This window comes from Trichoderma harzianum (assembly GCF_003025095.1).
Source record: "Trichoderma harzianum CBS 226.95 unplaced genomic scaffold M431scaffold_4, whole genome shotgun sequence".
Lineage (NCBI taxonomy): Eukaryota > Fungi > Ascomycota > Sordariomycetes > Hypocreales > Hypocreaceae > Trichoderma > Trichoderma harzianum.
The window spans coordinates 358,315-374,501 of NW_020209252.1; the positions used below are offsets into that span (position 1 = coordinate 358,315).

Consider the following 16,187-nt stretch of genomic DNA (forward strand, 5'->3'; position numbering starts at 1 on the left):
GAGGAATTAAATAGTCTGGAGGACTCGAGCCAGGCGACGTTGAAGCCGCGCCAGCTGCAATGATTGGGAGGCACCGGACGACAAAGATGGAAGGGGACAGTGAACAAGAGATGCGGCAGGATGGGGACAAGGGAAACGAGAGAAAAGAGACGGGACGACGGCGGCTCGCGAAGGAGGCTTACTTTATTGACATTGTTTTTTTTTTCTCTCCGACAAGGGTATTCGAGCAAACCCTAGCTCCTATCCGGATCGCTGGGCTAGAGCAGCTCGATGGACCGTCCACGTACAGGCACGCCGTGCAGCAGCAGTGCAGCCGGTGTGTTCTGTGTCTGTCCTGGTCTGTCCTGTCCTGGGCTGGGCTGGGAGGTGCTGGAGCTGGTACTAGCAGGAGATCTCGCAAGCGTCGTCTCGACAGACCCTGTTCAATGTCTGTTGCCAGTGTGGTGGGGCCGGCGCAGGCGCTCAACGTTGGGCGGCCCAAACGGGGGAGAAGAAGGCGACAGGACCAAAAGAGGAGAAGGGGAAGAAAAAAAAGAGTGGCTGGGGGTGTGGGCGTTGGAAGCGGTTGTGACGAGACGACCAGAAGCAAAAAAAAAAATGGAAAAAAAGCGACGAGTGAGTGAGGAGAAAGGCAAAAGACGGAGCCAGAGAGGGGTGTGGGGGGAAAGAAACTGCACAGCGGCGCCTGGGCCTTGGATGCTGCTGTGTAAGGTGATCTGTCAGGCGGCAGGCTGGAGAGGACGGGCGTATGTAATCCGCGGCGCGGTTGGTGCTAATTCGGGGCACAAGACGAGTTGAGCGTTGCAGTAATCCATCAATTAGTACTAATTGAACAGACGGACAGTTTGAACTTATGAGCACGAGTACATGCTTGGTACCTGTACAGGTGATATGAGTGCTCTCGTACGTAGGTGCTCTACTCGGTATTCACGGAAACTCCCTCTCTCCGTCTAACGATAGACTGAATCAGCGCTGGAGCCTGCACAAGTCATTGAATGGATGGATCAATGGGAATTATCTGGCCTGGCCTGGCTGGAGCAAGGATTCCCGAGCTATCCACAAAAGATGCACACGGAGAACGGCGCAGCTAGGTACGGCAAGCATCTTGGCGGATTCTCGCTGGCACTAGCACCAAAGGGTCTTGAGCAGCAGTGTTAGTCTACAGCATCAATTGAGTTGTCTGTCTTGTTGTGACAACTTAAAAGGTTCGATGCTGCTCGTACATGCATGCTTGCAGAGACAAGAGTCACAAGTACATGTACACTCCACGCCTTGGACACGAGTTGCTTGATGCTCTGGATGGCTGTAGAGGTTGCAAGCTCATAGATACCTTGACATCACTCCATTGCGTCCAGCCTAGCTGCCAGGCAGATACTTAGATATCTAGTATGAGTAGATTAGTAGATGCCGGACTCTGCCGTAGCTCGCCTGTCGCAAACAATTGACGACTCGCCTTTTAACCAAGGGTGCTACCAAAGTCCGGGTACAGGACAAGGCAGGGTCCCTTACCGCCTCCACTTCTTTAATAGCGGCTGAGAGGGTACTAGCCTTAGTGTCTGGTCCAAGGATCCATCGCCAGCATCGAACCTTGCTGCGTTCCACCGACTTGTGTCTGTCTTCCTTGCTGTTGCTGGACTGTACAGGACAGCAGGTAATTGCTTCTCCGTAACACTAGCAGGCAGACGGATCATCAATCCAATCAATTGGCCCTTGGTACATATGCCTGCTCGAAAAGACGCCCCCCCTTCCTCTCCCGCTGCTGTTGCGACAAGAAGCGACCGGCCGTACACACTCAATGGCTCAATCTGGCGATAAGATGCTGCGACGGCAGTGAGTGCGCATGTGGCATCCCATATGACATGGACCATATTGACCTGCTGCTCTCCAACTCGGCCAGCAGCGGCCCATTGAGCGCTGAGAGGAATCCCATCTCCATCCCTGCCCGTCGCACAACACCTGCTCAAGTGCAAAATAGCAATTGACATGTAATAAAATACGGACACCAAGGATCCATTGTCTCCCACCTATCGGCAGCGTGTACCACCTCTCACTACCTTGGCTGCTCCATCAACCATGACTCAGCAACAGCCCAATTTGCCCACGAGCAAAAGCACACAGCCAAGATGGGCAATGTTGATACACTCTCAGGACTAAGAAGCAAGGTGCTCCATACGGAAGTGACTAGCAATGCTCAATCTTCTGTATAAAGCATAGCCCTGACAGCTCAGACCGACACCGCGAGCGGCTGCATGTGGTCAGCTCTCCCCTAAACACTTCGGCCCTGGTACCTACTTCGTACCTTTGCTAGCAGATTAGCGCCTGCAGGACAGCCACGCTTCTGCTCCTCCCGGCTTCCATAGGCCAGGGCTAGGGGGACCGGCCCCATAGCTCGTTTCTGCCCGCCACTATAATGGCTGGGGACTGCTGATCAGTCGATAGGCCTGTACAACCTTAATTCGATTCTCGCCGTTCGACGACACGCGCCCATTCGGTCATCGAAGGCGCGGGCTGTTGTGCATTCTTTTCTTCACCGGTTGCAACAGTCGAGTCTGCCCGCCGTTGGGGCCTCTGCCTCTACATCTACACGCCCCCCTTCCTGACTCGCCTCAGTCAGGCGATCTCACCACGGCCAGCAGACCTTGTACATGAAGGCCCGCGTCTCCGCGACGCAGAGCCTGCATCATCTGGCTCGATGCGCGCCAGCTAAGACTGGAGAACCACGCGGGAGCTAACAGGTGAACGCGCAGCTTGTGCAGCACCTCGATACAAGGATTCTCGTCTTGACAATTGGTCGACTCGCTGGATGGGGGTGGCAGCCGTCGCGTGGCCAATGGCGACTGGTCCTGACCCTGCAAACCATGCCTCTCGGAGTAGTGTCGAGCTTACCCCGTATGTACTCCTTGCATTGCCTAGAGCCTCTCTTTGACTGTTGTCACTTCGAGATGTTCGAATCGGGGATTTACCTTGGGGCGATGGGCGATTACTCCGAAAGGTTAGTCAAGTGTTCAGGGGGATTTAAAGAGGCGGGGGGGGGGGGGAAAGGGGGCGTGTTTGGGAATAAAGTCTGGGGGAGACGATCACACATGGCCATCAACCCAGGCAGCACGGAGTTAAAGTAACAATGGCCAACGGACCCGACTCGCCGGCTCTGCGGCTGTTGGCTCCATTCTCCTCGTGACATTGCAACTCCAACTCTCCGTACAAAAAGCATTCGGTAATACATGCCACCCAGATCGAAGGGGGGGGTATGAGTAACGGTGGCAGCACCCGTGGCCTTGCGATACGATACTTGCATATGCATGTCCAGCTATGAGACACCCATCGAATGTCCTCGTCATATTTTCTGTGCTGTGCGTTCGTCACCTTGCCAATCGTTGTGGAGGCCATTCGGGCACACTCATGTCCGCAAACGGCGAATTGCATGGAAAAGCATCGAATGAGCGGCAGCAGCAACTTGGCTTTGCAGGGCAGACGGGGGGAAGAATAAGAATAGCAACAATGGGCTAAATGACGGTGGGCACACGAGATGCGAACTGACATCCTGTGTATCCCTCAAAATCCTGATTTGGGCTGCATATGCTTTTGGTTGCCCTGGCTAGTTGGCGACGGGGGGCACAGCAGATTTTGTTACGAGATGCTGTGCATGGCCTTCGCGTTACCACCAATGTGTGCCCCGCGCGAAGCACAAGGGCTCCCACGGACTTACTTCCTGGATCCCGGTAAGATGTAGGTGACGTACTATAAGTGTGCAGTTGAGCTTCAGTTGAGGCGAATCAACGCGCCTGGAGCAGCCAACAGCAAGAGTCGGTGGCTTGTCTTTGTATGCGGCTTTGCGTCGTTGAAATGATGGGAGGGGGTCAGAGGAGAAAAAAGGGGGGGCGCGCGGGGGGGCGGGAGACAGCATGGAAGAGTCTGGAGGCACACGCCCACCACCAAATCGGTCATCGATCTAATGCCTGCCAAGTAGCGTTGATGATGCCGGTCGAGTCTGTGAGATTTATCTAGTGGAATTATCACATATAGGTACTGATAACTATCTCTACTGACTGGATACTCTATGCACCTTATGCACGTTGGTATACATGTGATGTGTTTGGTAAGTCAATGGATTCTTCTTGGGGCCATTGGTCTGCTGCTGCTGGGCGTACGACTATCCGCTTCTCCAGATTGCAACATTGATGCCCTCGACGTGGCCCTGGGGTTGGCTGGATCTGCAGTTACATTCAAGCATCAAGCTCTGCTACTCTGCTAGTCCGACCCTGGTATCGGCTGCGCAAGGGTAAGCGAGGCCCCAGCATCCAGCCATTCGGTGACGGCTATTTTCGTTGCCTGCTTCTGCCAGTCTCGTCGCTGTCATTGTGGCAGGCTGTGATTCGCATTTGGGGCCCCCTATCGCATCTGACGAGTTCAATACATATAGCAGAAGGCCTTGCCTTGCCTCTTCCGTACAGTCGTGCCTCTGCCCCTCTGGCGCCGGGTCGGAGAGGCTCCGACTGGCCCACGAATCCCGCAGAAGTCAGGCGATATAATGGACGAGATGCTGCTCACTCACACTCGTATATTACAAGTACAAGTTTTTTTTTTTTTTTTTTGGCTGCAATCGTCGATCGAGACGCCAGAGTTCAATAGTTCTAAGTTCGACACACCTTGACACCTCATCTTTTTTTCGCCGGCTTGTCACGGCATCAGCATCACGTTTCACACAGATCCAGCCCTCAGCCCGCCACCATCTCCCAACGCACATGCTGCTAGCTCACCGGTCACAATAGGGCGCTTCTTCAACCCATCACTCCCGTCGCTCCCGCCTCCCCTAGGAGGTTTGCTTGTCGCTTTGGCTTCAGCCGACCCTCCATTACCCCTTGCCCTGGCCTCAACTCTGGACGCTGGCTGGAGCGCGGAGAGACGTAACAAATCGGGGGAGTCGCTTCGTGTCCAGCCTCACCATGCATGTCTAGGATCCTTCACGCGGTTCTCGTATTAACGTTTCCCTGGCGTTCCGCTTGTTCTTATATTGCTGCTGCTGCTGTTGTTGTCACCCATTAATATGCGCCTTCCAAGGAGGGAAATGCACGATCCTGCGATTAGCGCCATCCACGCCCGTCTTCCAGGCAAATTGGTGCGAGAAGGCTCCTCGTTAAGGGGGGCCAAGGTAGCACTCCCAGCCTCAGGTGGTAAGTAGTTGTCTGGTCGCTACGAGAGTGAGCATCAAGCTACTGTATTGTACATGTTCGTATTGTATCAGCCCCACGAGCAAGGTCTTCGATCCCACGTCCAGGCAATTCAGGCACAAACTCTGGATGCAGCTCCCATGGGGCCAACCGTAACCAATGTGGCATCATCTGCAGGACCGATTGCCCGACAACTCTCCAAGCCTATCGAGCCCCCCTCTTCCACCGAATTCTGCCAGAGGGGAGCCAGAGGGGGATATGCAGAGGTGCTTGTACATGCTGGCCCAGCAGGCCGTACGGGATGGTACGGAGCCTGATTGGGCGGCCCGGGCTATTACGGCGGCTCCCGTTTGAGCTCCTCCGGTCAGGAAGAGAAGAAAGAAAAAGCCCCACTGCTGCAACCCCCACCGTGGAACGGCCGCTGGACTCTAGTTTTGCTTAGGACTTTGTTTCTCGTCCAGGTTCTTTCTTATTCTCCTGGTCTGTTCTGCAGGCACTGTAGACTCGGAGACTGGGGGAGAATGGAAGAATGAGGACAAGGCATGGAAGCACGGAGAACCTGAGAGACTGGCCATGCCGTCCGTGCTGTGTCTCAGCCATCCCACCAGATGCCGATGGCTGGCTGCTGTGCAACTCGACTCCTTGTACATGAATGCTACCTGCAACTTTCAATGTATTAGTAGGCATACAGCCGTACTGTATGGACGCCACATGCAAATGGGACTGGACTGGACTGGCCTTATCCACAGCTCCATCCGGTCAACAACTGACGTAGCTCCAATTGACACATGCCGCTTGGCGACGACAATCAGTGCCGGGCATTGCCCACGGCTCAACTCGACTGGATTCGATTCGACTCGAACTCTCATTGACAAGCTGCTGCGTCTACATGCTGCCCAGCTACTAACTATACCTGTAGTATGCGTTAATATGTCTTATTAGCACCAATTCAGCACAGTCTATCTATATCTTACCTGTACGCGTACCAAGTGTTGTATTCGTACACCTCAGCGCTTCCTCCAATTGCCGCCGCCGCTAGGTATTTCCGCTTCCAGTTCCATGCTTCCCTCAGCCCGCCAGCCCTCCATCGCTCCTGCCTGCCCCCCGACCTGCCATCGTTTGCTGGCCCGGTCCTACCTGCCTGCCTTGCCCGCCTGCCTTGCCTACCTGCCTACCTGCTTTCTTTCCTGCGTCCCTGCGTCCCTGCGTCCCTGCCTGTCTAGCTCGCCACAAAAACCGACCGCCTGAGGCATCATCATCCAGCGTCCAGCCCCCGAGGCAGGCACGAATCATCTGCACCGCTTGCCCTGGTCTGTGGCGACTCGGTCAAGGTAACCCGGCCTGGCCCAGCCTCAACTGCTCATCTCATTTCCACTTCTCCTTCGCATCACCACCGGCCTCAACCCACCCCCGGGCCCTTTGAGTTGGTTGCGCTCACCGACTTATTTCTCGCCCCTCAGGTGCTTCTCAGTCGTGCATTCCGCGCTCCGATAACTCGGCCGACTCAGCCCGACTACGGCAAGACAAGCCCCGACACGACTGGACAGGACACGACAGGAGAGGAGAGCTCCCTTCACCAGCAAAGTTGCTGTAAATAGCACCAGACTTGGTGCTGCATATCCCCCCGGACCCCGTAGCAGTGGCGGCAGAAGCCTCCGTCAGTTTCCAGCGGCCAGCCCTTGTTTTGATATTTGGGCGGCTTTGGTGTCACATGCCAACGTGAGATCATCCCCCTTCGATAGATATCAGAATATTGGACATCATAGCACGCACGCCATGGCCCAGTCCCAGTCGTCGCCGCTTTCCACCAGCATCATTGCGCAGCTCGAAAAGTACTCGGCGTGTGATATCTCGGACGCCCTGCTGAAGCTCAAAGTTCCCGGCGCGGGCTACATTGCCGACCTCGTAGCATACAGCCCGCAGCAGCAAGCGAGCCAAGCCACTCAGTCACGGGTCACCGTCGCTCCTGTATTCACAGTCTTGTTTGCTCCAAAGGGGCAGCCGGCCGGCCTTAGCGAGGGCGGTGGCAGCCTCCCGCCGCAAAACATCCCCAAGGATGTCCATTGGGCTGATTTGGCCGAACCTGGCACCTTTGCCGTGCTCAAGCAGCCTCCGGGTCAAACAAACGCAGTCTGCGGCGGCATCATGGCCCTCAGGATGAAAGTGCGCCAGGTAACAGGCATCATCGTTGCCGGAAGAGTGAGAGACCTGGACGAGTTGAGAAGCACCAATCTGCCTGTAAGAACCCCTCACCATCATTCCCCGTTCCCTCCCTCAGCCCCCCTGCAGCCTGATGTGAGCACCCCCCTTCCTTCCTCTTCTTCCTTGGCGCCCTCAACTCCTTGAAACACTTCCCCCCCCCTGGGACGAGCTCTTTTTCACCAACCTAAGCTTTGCAGATCTGGGGCTACGGCACCTCCACCGTAGGATCTGGCGGCGGCAGCGTGCCCTGGGCGACCCAGGTGACGGTCCAGGTCAATGGGGTCGAAATCAACCCAGGCGACGTTGCTTTCAGCGACCCAGGCAACGGAGTTGTGATTATTCCCCGAGATAAGATCGATCAGGTTCTAGAGCTGCTACCTGGTCTTGTTGCTGCGGATGACAAGGTAAAAGAGGACGTTTTGAAGGGCATGTCGGTCTATGAAGCGTTCAAACTACATCGGTGAGCGTGAGACGAGCAGCAAGTCAGCGGGCTCAGAGCGAGGGTAAGGTAAGTTTTCTTCTGAAATGGTATAGAATATTCAGGAGTTCCACTCCTCCCCCTCTTCTACTCTTACCTGAGCATCCTGTTTTGGAAGAACTTGGTTACGAAAAAAAAAAATCTTTAAATCTCATGAGTTGGGAGCAAAGCTTGTTGGCTCAAATTTCGTTAATACCTATAGATGAAGTTGGCCCGCAGGCTTAGTCGTGTCATTAATTCATGAACATGCAATCATACAGAAGAACCCTTGCCCCAATGTTTCAACAAAAGAGAGAACAAAAAAAGAAGAAGAAAAAGATGATCCTTGCCACTACCCAATATTTCTCCACCTCAACCGGGTTTCGTTGTTGCCCCATGAGTTCAGGGAGAAGGGGGTGAGACGCCAGCAATAAAAAATACCCCCATTGGCAATCTTCTCTGATTGTTTAGTTTTTTTTTTCTTGCATATATTTTTTTTTTTGTCCTTGAAGGCGGTTGTTTTTTTTGTTTTTTTTACGTCGTCAGAAAACATAGAGCCACGCCACCAAACATGTTGCAGACGGGAGCATCTTCTTCTCCAAAATACGTAAAAAAAAAACAGTTTCCCATCATTTGCCTCATAACCAACCATCCTGTGGAGGCGGCTGTGGTGTCTTCTTTGAGCTAAAGTTGAGCTTGGGCATGTCGAGCTTCGGTGCCGGCTCTTCAACCTTTTTTCGCGGAGAGCCAGACTTGACTGGGGACCGGGCATCAGCAGGCGGCCCGTATCTCACGTCCTTGACGTCCCATCCGTCCTCTGCGGCGGCGGCAACCCAAGTCCTCAGGCCAGTGTGGACGCTGCCGTAAAACTTCTCCTTGCACAGGCGCAGGCTGCCGCCCATGCAGCGCTCCCAGCCCGAAATTCGAAGGTCGGCTCGAAGGCGGTTCCTGTCGTCGGCCGTCAGAGTGCATGCCAGGATGGCATTCATCAGGTCCAGGTGAGACGCGAGATAATTGGTCGCGTCCCACTCCACGCCGCCCACATAAGGGGCAGCGGCCACCGGGGCCTTTTCTTGGGGGAAATGGCGGCGCATGTATGCATACTGCTCGTCGTCGTTGTTGGTAAGACGGCCCATGCCTGCATCGCCTGAGCTGTCCGGGTCGCCCGTCAGCGCCACCACGTTGAGGTGATGGAGAAAGATCCAGAAGACTTCCTTGGTCACGCTGACTACCTCCTTGCACCAGACGCGGTAAGGCCGGTCTTGTCTCATTTCCAGGACGAAGGGCAGCGGTCGAGCTGACTCCTCCGGCTCGGGGTCCCGCAGGTGTCTCAGGACGCTCCTAGCTCTGATGACGCGCTCGGCGGACGAGGCGGACTCGATGTACGTATACAGTACCGACGTGACAATATTGCGCGTAGTAAACTCGCTGGGGCCCTTCTTCTCCGGGTCGAAGAGTAGGTGTAATAGTTTTGGGAAGAGGTCCGCCTGGACCAAGTGGAGATACTCCATGGCCTTTGCCGTGGTGGACAGAGCCTTGAGACAGAGGAGATTCTCGTGGAGGAGAGCATCTTCGTGCTCCTCTCTGTTTATCAGGTTAGACGAATGAAGTCTCAGAGACACAGAGAGAGAGCAGAGTGAAAGAAAAAAAAAAAAAAGAAACATCAGTGACGGGACATGGCAACTTACCTCCATTCCACCTCCATGATGCGATTCAGCAACCCGACAATTTCCTTCATCCCCCCGTGTTGGATAAACTCTTCAATCCAGGCAACAGTCTCGTTCCGCAGCAGCAGCCTTAGTTTATGAAGTTTGCCCACTTCAAACTGCTGCGGTTGGCGCACCTTTCTAAGGTACGCGACATAGTCGGCCGGGCCCTGCTGCATTTTGATCTTGGACAGCAAAGTGCTCCCAGCAGACGAGTTGCCGCTCGAAATCGGCCGATCGCTGGCCACGCTGTCGGCTGACTTATTTCTGAAATGGCGGCCCAGCGTGCTCTCTCCCTTTGTGGACTTTTTTGATGATGAGCGGGCTTTTGAAGACGAGCGGGCTTTTGACGTTGAGCGGCCTTGCTGCTGCTCCTTTTCCTTTTTCGCTCGAGAGAATGTGAAGCTTCTGCCGCGATTCCGCTTCGGCTTTTCCTCCTCCTCATCGGAAACGACGGCGGAGTCTTTCGCGGCGGCGGCGGCGGCGGAAGAGGAGGAGGCAGCAGTAGCAGAAGCACCGTTAGTGTTGTTACTGCTGAGGCTGGTTCGTGGACGATCCTGTTTGCGCTCCAATTTGGCGGCTCGCATCTCGGCCCAGTCCTGTCTGATAAACTCCATCTTGATGGTATCGCTCAGGTTCCGCATCTTGTAGCGCTGGTTCTCTGGGATATTTCGACGATCTAGGAGTGCCTCGAGCTGCTTGTTGATGTCCTTGAGGTCGAGGACGTGGCCTGCTGTCGTGGGCGAGCCGCCTCGGGGAGTCGACGTCTCTGACTTGGACCGGCCATGACCGAAGCTAGCAAAGGCGCCAAAGACCTTGCCTCGTTCGCGAATGGACTTGCCCTTTGACGATGCCGACTTTGACCCACTAGGCGATTCCGACTTAATGGACGACTTCTTAATGTCCTGCTGTGACCTGGTGGGATGCATATAAGTACGCGGTCGTTCCTTTGCCATTGAACGTCTCTCAGAGGAATTCCTCGAACTTCTAGTTGGGCTGGGGGGCGCGAGAGAATTCATGGACTCATTGCTGGCGAACTGGGCGTAAACTGGCAGGGTGGCACTGCGCGGCTCATCCGGCGTTCTATTTTCCTTATCCTTTCCCGACTGTATTCCGTCGTCGCCGTCCGTCACCAGCTTGTGCAGGCTCTTGATCGTCTTGGGTCGGCCGAGAAGACCGGTGAGCTTCTCTCCCGATTTCGCCTTCTTGGGGCTCTTGGTCGGAGACGAGTCGCGCGACTTGGTCATGCTGAGGAACAGGCTCTTCTTGGTGGGCGATTCGTCGCGGGCGGCCGGCTCGACGTCTGGTCGGCGTTCGTCTCGCGATTTGCGGGAGGGTCGAGGGGCCGGCTCCAGCTGCTGGTTATGCTGCAGCTCGCCGAGCGCGCTCGGGTTGTGTGAGTGCCTGGCGAAGTTGCCGACGGGCATGATGTTTGAGAACTGGGCCTCTAGGGGTGAAGCTTTGGGCAGCTGCAGGGCGTCGTTTGCGGACTGCTCTCGGCGGTGGATGAACTTTAGGACGGACGGCTTCGATCGGTGCCGCGGAGGGCTGAAGTTGGCCGTGGGATTGTTGTAGACGCCATTGCTCGAGGCCATGGCACCCGGCTTGCTGCGTCGAGCAGACCCGGCTCTCTATTTCCTTTCCTTTCGTTTTCCTTTGCCCCCCTTTGTTCCTCTCTGTCTGGGGTGCGTGTATCGGCTTCCGCGTTGCACAACCAGGGCGTCCTATGCGAAGAGCTGCCTGTTACACAAACAACAAGACAGGAATTGTATTGATTGTCTCGGATTTGGGCGAGGAGGGGAGAAGAAGAAGTGGAAGTAGAAGAAATGTGGTGGAACAGATACAGGAAGGTAGGTATAGCCGGCTGATACGATGATGACGATGATGACGATGACGCGACAAAAGCTAAGAAGAAGAGAAGAAGAGAAGAAGAAGAAGAGAAGAAAGAAACAAAAAGAAGCCCTTGACGGGCCAGAAAGGGGAATTTGATGATAGCTTGATGAGTTGGAAGGATGACGGAAGCACAAGCAAAAAGGAAGAAAGCGCGCCGAAAGGGGATGCCTCGAAGCTACGAAAGGCAACGCGGCATTGCAGAAAGGAAGGAAGGCTGTTTGCTTGTGTCTCTCTCGCTCTCTCTTTTTGTCGGGGTGACCCTTTTTTTTGACCAACCTTGTCTTGCCTTGACTTGCGCCTACATGTTCTTTTGCAAGAGTACGGGCATTGCGTCAAGTGGAGTAATTGGGGAGGTTCCTTTAGGGGAGCGCCGACCTTTCAGGGAGTCGCGCGGTCGGATTTGCTTTGCTGGGCTGGTGCTGGGGGGGTTGGAAGTGGCGGGCTGTTGTTGATGTGGGGGAGGCGGTTGCCGGGGAAACGGGGAGAGGTGTGACCGGGGTGTATTGGTGGGCATGCAAGCATTTTGGGGTCTTGTGCAGTAGTACGTGGATTTTTACTTTGGCTGCTAGTGCTAGAGGCATCCTTGGTGGCATGTACATGTGCGTAGGGACCTTTTTTTGTGTACCTGGTCTGGATAGCTTCTGCTGGACGAGGACATACAAAGGTGCGTTTTGCTGTAAGTACAGAATATACGAGTCCGGAACTACACTACAACTACAGCTGAGCTGTGCTATGAGCTGTGCTAAGCTGCCCGTGCTTTTGGGAGGCTAGAACACTCGAAACAACGCGGAACCGGGGGCGGTGCTGCGCCGGGGCTGCGGGTGGGTTTTCCCTGGCGGCGTTTTTGGCGTTGCGGCGCGTGGCGGCCAGAGAGAGAGGGTGCGTAGGTGAGACATGCAGCAAGAAAGATGTGCCGGTTTCTGGGGAAAAGCAAAAAAAAAAAAGGGACGGTGACTTGTGCATGTGTTTTTTTCTTGGTTGCGGTGGAGAATTGAGGTCTTTTTTCTTCCTTGGAATCTGGGAAACTTTCTTCATATGACATGTGGTGTGTGGATGGACCAGTCGGATGATGCGGTATGTCTTCCGTAGAGCCGTTTTAACTTCTACGCTGGTGGTTTTCTTTTTTCTTTTTCGCCTTTGGTGTGTGGGCTATGATGTACGTTTTGGACAGGGAAGTTTGAGAGAGAGGCTGGTGAAGAGGCTGGGACGAGTGAATATCCCTGCCTTGGTGGTTTTTTTTTGTCGAGGTGAGAGTCCAGGCTTTGTGTGAGAGGGGGGTGAGTACATGTATAGTAATATAAAGAAAAGAAGAGAAGGAAAAGGGAAAAATGAGGAAAGGAATTGGATGTGATTGTGACGAGATTGAGAGCGGCATCTTTCGTCACATGGCGGGGGCGCGGGCTGTGTTTATCTTGCGTCGAGTGAGGTGAGCGGGTGAGGTGAGGCGATTGGTGAGAATGGCGTGCAGGAGGAATCATGGCATGGCGATTACAATACGGTTGGTCAATTGATGGTCCAATCGGGGCTGTTTTGTTCGTTTTGAGGATGGATTGGACGGAGGGAACCTTGAGAGATGCATATGCGTGTATGTATGTACGTGTATATGTAAGTGAGTGCGTATGTATGTATGTTATATGTTACGGAGTAGCCTATGTTGTGCCGTATGTATGTGTGGCATGAGAGAGATAAGAGAGAGGGGGGCGGATACTCGGCGGTCGTCCGTGCAAGGAAGAAGGAAAAGCGAGGCATACATTACGAATGCCTGAGTCAAGTTTTGGGCGCACGTGTGAGTTATCATTCCTGGGTGAGCTGCAGGGGTGTGAAGGGGAAGACGAGCAGTGGGATTGCCGACATGACGTTGAGAATGTTAAACAGCAGAGATTAATGGAGTCCAAAGACTTGAGGATTAAAGAAGCAAGAAAAGAGTGAATTTCGTACTATTTCTCATTGATATGTAATGCCTTGACTCAGCCATTAACTGACATGTCATTGCGCTTCATGTACATGTACCTATGCCTCACGTCTCTACTGCAATCTGCATGCATGCAAGCAGCAAACCAACAGCATAAGAGTCGATTTGCTCTGAGCAAGGGGTTTTCTGTCAAAAAGATGTATAAAGCACTACTACTATATCACCATTTAAATGCATCCAGACTCAGAAAAAAAAAGGATGGAATTAATTTGTCAATTGCAGTCTATGCAGCCTGAGCAGATTGACCCAGGTAGGTAGGTGAATATGCCATAAACCTCCATACATAATACACATGATTTCCCCCTCCAGCTAATCGTCTTCTTCTTTCTTTCGTCTTTGCTTACAATCCCATATCCAGCGCGCGCAATTCTTTCATTATACATCATACAAAAGAAAAACAAACAAGAAAATTCATCGCTAAACTGTCCCTTCTTTCCCCTCTTTGCTTCTTGCTTTACTTTACTTTTAGAACTGCTTGCCCTTGTATCCCTTGGGCGCCAGCACGACGTTGTACTCGAGATCCAGCTCGGCCTTGTCGTCGCCCTTGAGGGGCTTAAAGTCAATGATGAGGTCGTCCTTGACGGCGAAGACGGTGTCGGTGGCCAACCAGGGGTCGTCCTTGGGGTAGAGCTGGGTGGTGCAGCCCTTGTACTCGGGGTGAGTGACCTGATAGCGGTGTTAGCCTCTTTTTATACTGATTTCTTTATTTTTATATATATCCAGGAAATGAAACTCACCATGATGTGGATGTGGGCAGGGCGCATAGGATGTCTGTCCATCAGCGACAGCAGCTTATACGAAGGCCCATCGGTAGGCAGCGAATACGCCGTGGGATGGTAGCAGTAGAACCAATACTTGCCGTTCTCGTCGGCCTTGAACTTGCCGCGCAGGTTGTTGGGCGTCTGGTTCTCCGGGTCCTGGAAGTCGTACTTGCCGTTGGCGCTGGCCTGCCAGATGTCGAAGACGGCGTTGGGGATGGGCTTGCCGGTCAGCAGGTCGGTGATGGTGCCGTGCATGAGGGCGACGCGGCCCGAGGGGTTGGGATCCTGGATGATGGAGGCGCCGTTGTCGCGGAAGGGGGCGTTGGGGGACCAGAAGGGGCCGAGGATGGAGGACGAGGTCGGGTCGACGTCGCCCTCTGCCACGATTTTGTTGGCGATTTCATCAACGAGGCTGTGATGGTGTTAGTTTGGGGTGTTGTTGTACAAGAGGTTTACAAAGACTTACGACTCCAGACCAAGCACATCCGACACTCGGTGCGCCTCGTTGCGCGTCTTGGTCGAAATCTGGCCCACAGCGTTGATAAAGTGCACGCCCGTCATCCACTCGTCCACCGTCAGCTCGACCTCACGCGCAAAGTCGTGCAGGTGCCGCAGCAGGGAAGACATGACCTCGCGGTTGCGCGGCGTCATGTTGGGGCCCATGGTGTCGATGACGCGCTGCGTGAAAGTCGGGTCGAAGCGGCTGCTCTGGCCGTTGGTGCCATTGGTGGTGCCGTTGGTGGCCATTTTGGTAGTGATGAGAGGAAGATGTAGATAAGGTGAGGTTGAAGTTATAAGATGAGAGAGAGAGAGAGAGAGGATGCAGCTGCTATATATATATACCAAGGTATTAGGAGAGTCTATCTTAGAAAGGATGAGTGAGGTGTGTGAGAGATGGTGAGATGGATGGGAATGGACGGGAAATGGCATCCATCGAGAGATATATATAAGAGAATGGACAGATGGAAGTAGTATATAGTTGCTCCGTAATAGTTATTCGAATTAGTGTGTCTAACAGCTGTAATACGACTAATCCAGCACAGCAGCATCTCCGTATTCATCCCACTTGATCTCACATGCCATCATCATCCCCCAGGCGGATAAAGGCTTTGTCTCTCTGTCTCCCCCAATCCCGCGCCACCCCGTCGTCAGTGGACCCTAGCTTAAGACTGGGACCCCAAAACGACGGAAAGCATGTCCGGGAGCTGATGTCGGGACTCGTTATTAGCGAGCGAAACGAGGCGCGGAACAGCCGTACTGCACTGTATCTCCTGGGTATTGCCGCAGGTTGGCTGCAGGGGTGGGTTGCATACTTGCAGGTACCTGGGCTTTGCCTAGATAGAATCATGTACAGAACATATCGCGACATTTCTTGCCTCTCTTCTTTCTGTCTTTTTGCTTCAACTTTTCTAATTACTTTTACATGTCATTTACTTGGCAACTAATTCTCTCTCAACTTCACTGTAATCTCCTCAAACTCAGCTAAACTCCCACTAATTCAACCATCAAATTCCCATCCCACTCCCTCCGGATTCCCCTTCCGGCCCCCTTCACGGCTACATCCTTTATCTACCCGGCCCTGCCATTCCCATTCCACCCCAATCAATTACCGAACCTACAAACCGGCGGCAAAAGCCCCTCACTTCCAACCCCTCTAGCGCTACTCCCCCACATTTTCTTCTATGTAGCTCTTCTTTTTTTTGCCCCGCGATTTTTTCTGTTCTCCGGATCCAGCGCGCGGCAACCATCCAATGCCCGTGTTTCCAATACTAAGTCACTCGGGCTTTTCTTTTCCTATGGTATGATTTTTTTTCGTTAATTACAATTCGGCGCCTCGGATATGGCGGCGCTAAGTGTTTTGGAGGGGGAGAGCGGCACTAGCTTCGGGATTTTTGGGGGTTTGTTGGAGTAGCAAGCCGATGATGATGCAGGCACCGGGGGGGTAAAGGAATATCCTGGACCTGGAGAATATTGACAAGCAATTACTATCCAATGTATCCATTGATACTACTACCATGACACCCCGTT

General features: G+C 53.7%; 8 protein-coding genes across 8 annotated transcripts; 5 read left to right on the plus strand and 3 right to left on the minus strand.

Annotated features, from left to right (window-relative positions):
• Nucleotides 1-1,332: 1,332 nt before the first annotated feature.
• M431DRAFT_372950 (hypothetical protein) lies at nucleotides 1,333-2,422 on the minus strand. Its single transcript, XM_024914657.1, has one exon. The coding sequence runs from the start codon at nucleotides 1,983-1,985 to the stop codon at nucleotides 1,506-1,508; it is 480 nt and encodes a 159-aa protein (XP_024776008.1). The 5' UTR covers nucleotides 1,986-2,422; the 3' UTR covers nucleotides 1,333-1,505.
• Nucleotides 2,423-4,006: 1,584 nt separating this feature from the next.
• On the plus strand, nucleotides 4,007-4,592 carry M431DRAFT_506080 (hypothetical protein). The gene has a single exon (XM_024918749.1). The coding sequence runs from the start codon at nucleotides 4,088-4,090 to the stop codon at nucleotides 4,250-4,252; it is 165 nt and encodes a 54-aa protein (XP_024776009.1). The 5' UTR covers nucleotides 4,007-4,087; the 3' UTR covers nucleotides 4,253-4,592.
• Nucleotides 4,593-5,613: 1,021 nt separating this feature from the next.
• M431DRAFT_373318 (hypothetical protein) lies at nucleotides 5,614-6,239 on the plus strand. The gene has a single exon (XM_024914660.1). It carries the CDS (start codon nucleotides 5,742-5,744, stop codon nucleotides 6,108-6,110), a length of 369 nt encoding a protein of 122 aa, XP_024776010.1. The 5' UTR covers nucleotides 5,614-5,741; the 3' UTR covers nucleotides 6,111-6,239.
• Nucleotides 5,907-6,499, plus strand: M431DRAFT_506082 (hypothetical protein). Its single transcript, XM_024918750.1, has 2 exons — nucleotides 5,907-6,083; nucleotides 6,145-6,499. Exon 2 carries the CDS (start codon nucleotides 6,228-6,230, stop codon nucleotides 6,414-6,416), a length of 189 nt encoding a protein of 62 aa, XP_024776011.1. The 5' UTR covers nucleotides 5,907-6,083; nucleotides 6,145-6,227; the 3' UTR covers nucleotides 6,417-6,499.
• Nucleotides 6,500-6,944: 445 nt separating this feature from the next.
• Nucleotides 6,945-7,834, plus strand: M431DRAFT_82125 (hypothetical protein; the record flags this gene model as incomplete). The annotated part of the gene is made up of 3 exons (XM_024923120.1): nucleotides 6,945-7,145; nucleotides 7,188-7,406; nucleotides 7,568-7,834. The coding sequence occupies 3 exons, from the start codon at nucleotides 6,945-6,947 to the stop codon at nucleotides 7,832-7,834; spliced, it is 687 nt and encodes a 228-aa protein (XP_024776012.1).
• Nucleotides 7,835-8,465: 631 nt separating this feature from the next.
• M431DRAFT_81658 (hypothetical protein) lies at nucleotides 8,466-10,960 on the minus strand (the record flags this gene model as incomplete). The annotated part of the gene is made up of 2 exons (XM_024923064.1): nucleotides 8,466-9,411; nucleotides 9,516-10,960. The coding sequence occupies 2 exons, from the start codon at nucleotides 10,958-10,960 to the stop codon at nucleotides 8,466-8,468; spliced, it is 2,391 nt and encodes a 796-aa protein (XP_024776013.1).
• A 2,903-nt stretch (nucleotides 10,961-13,863) lies between these two features.
• On the minus strand, nucleotides 13,864-14,906 carry M431DRAFT_80449 (hypothetical protein; the record flags this gene model as incomplete). Its single annotated transcript, XM_024922946.1, has 3 exons — nucleotides 13,864-14,064; nucleotides 14,136-14,571; nucleotides 14,626-14,906. 3 exons carry the CDS (start codon nucleotides 14,904-14,906, stop codon nucleotides 13,864-13,866), a joined length of 918 nt encoding a protein of 305 aa, XP_024776014.1.
• A 207-nt stretch (nucleotides 14,907-15,113) lies between these two features.
• On the plus strand, nucleotides 15,114-15,814 carry M431DRAFT_373396 (hypothetical protein). Its single transcript, XM_024914661.1, has one exon. The coding sequence runs from the start codon at nucleotides 15,236-15,238 to the stop codon at nucleotides 15,602-15,604; it is 369 nt and encodes a 122-aa protein (XP_024776015.1). The 5' UTR covers nucleotides 15,114-15,235; the 3' UTR covers nucleotides 15,605-15,814.
• The last annotated feature ends 373 nt before the right edge of the window (nucleotides 15,815-16,187 follow it).

Coding starts and splice junctions, on each gene's coding strand:
- M431DRAFT_372950 (XM_024914657.1), bottom strand. CDS start 1,985: ATGTCAATTGCTATTTTGCACTTGAGCAGGTGTTGTGCGACGGGCAGG.
- M431DRAFT_506082 (XM_024918750.1), top strand. CDS start 6,228: ATGCTTCCCTCAGCCCGCCAGCCCTCCATCGCTCCTGCCTGCCCCCCG.
- M431DRAFT_506080 (XM_024918749.1), top strand. CDS start 4,088: ATGTGTTTGGTAAGTCAATGGATTCTTCTTGGGGCCATTGGTCTGCTG.
- M431DRAFT_373318 (XM_024914660.1), top strand. CDS start 5,742: ATGCCGTCCGTGCTGTGTCTCAGCCATCCCACCAGATGCCGATGGCTG.
- M431DRAFT_373396 (XM_024914661.1), top strand. CDS start 15,236: ATGCCATCATCATCCCCCAGGCGGATAAAGGCTTTGTCTCTCTGTCTC.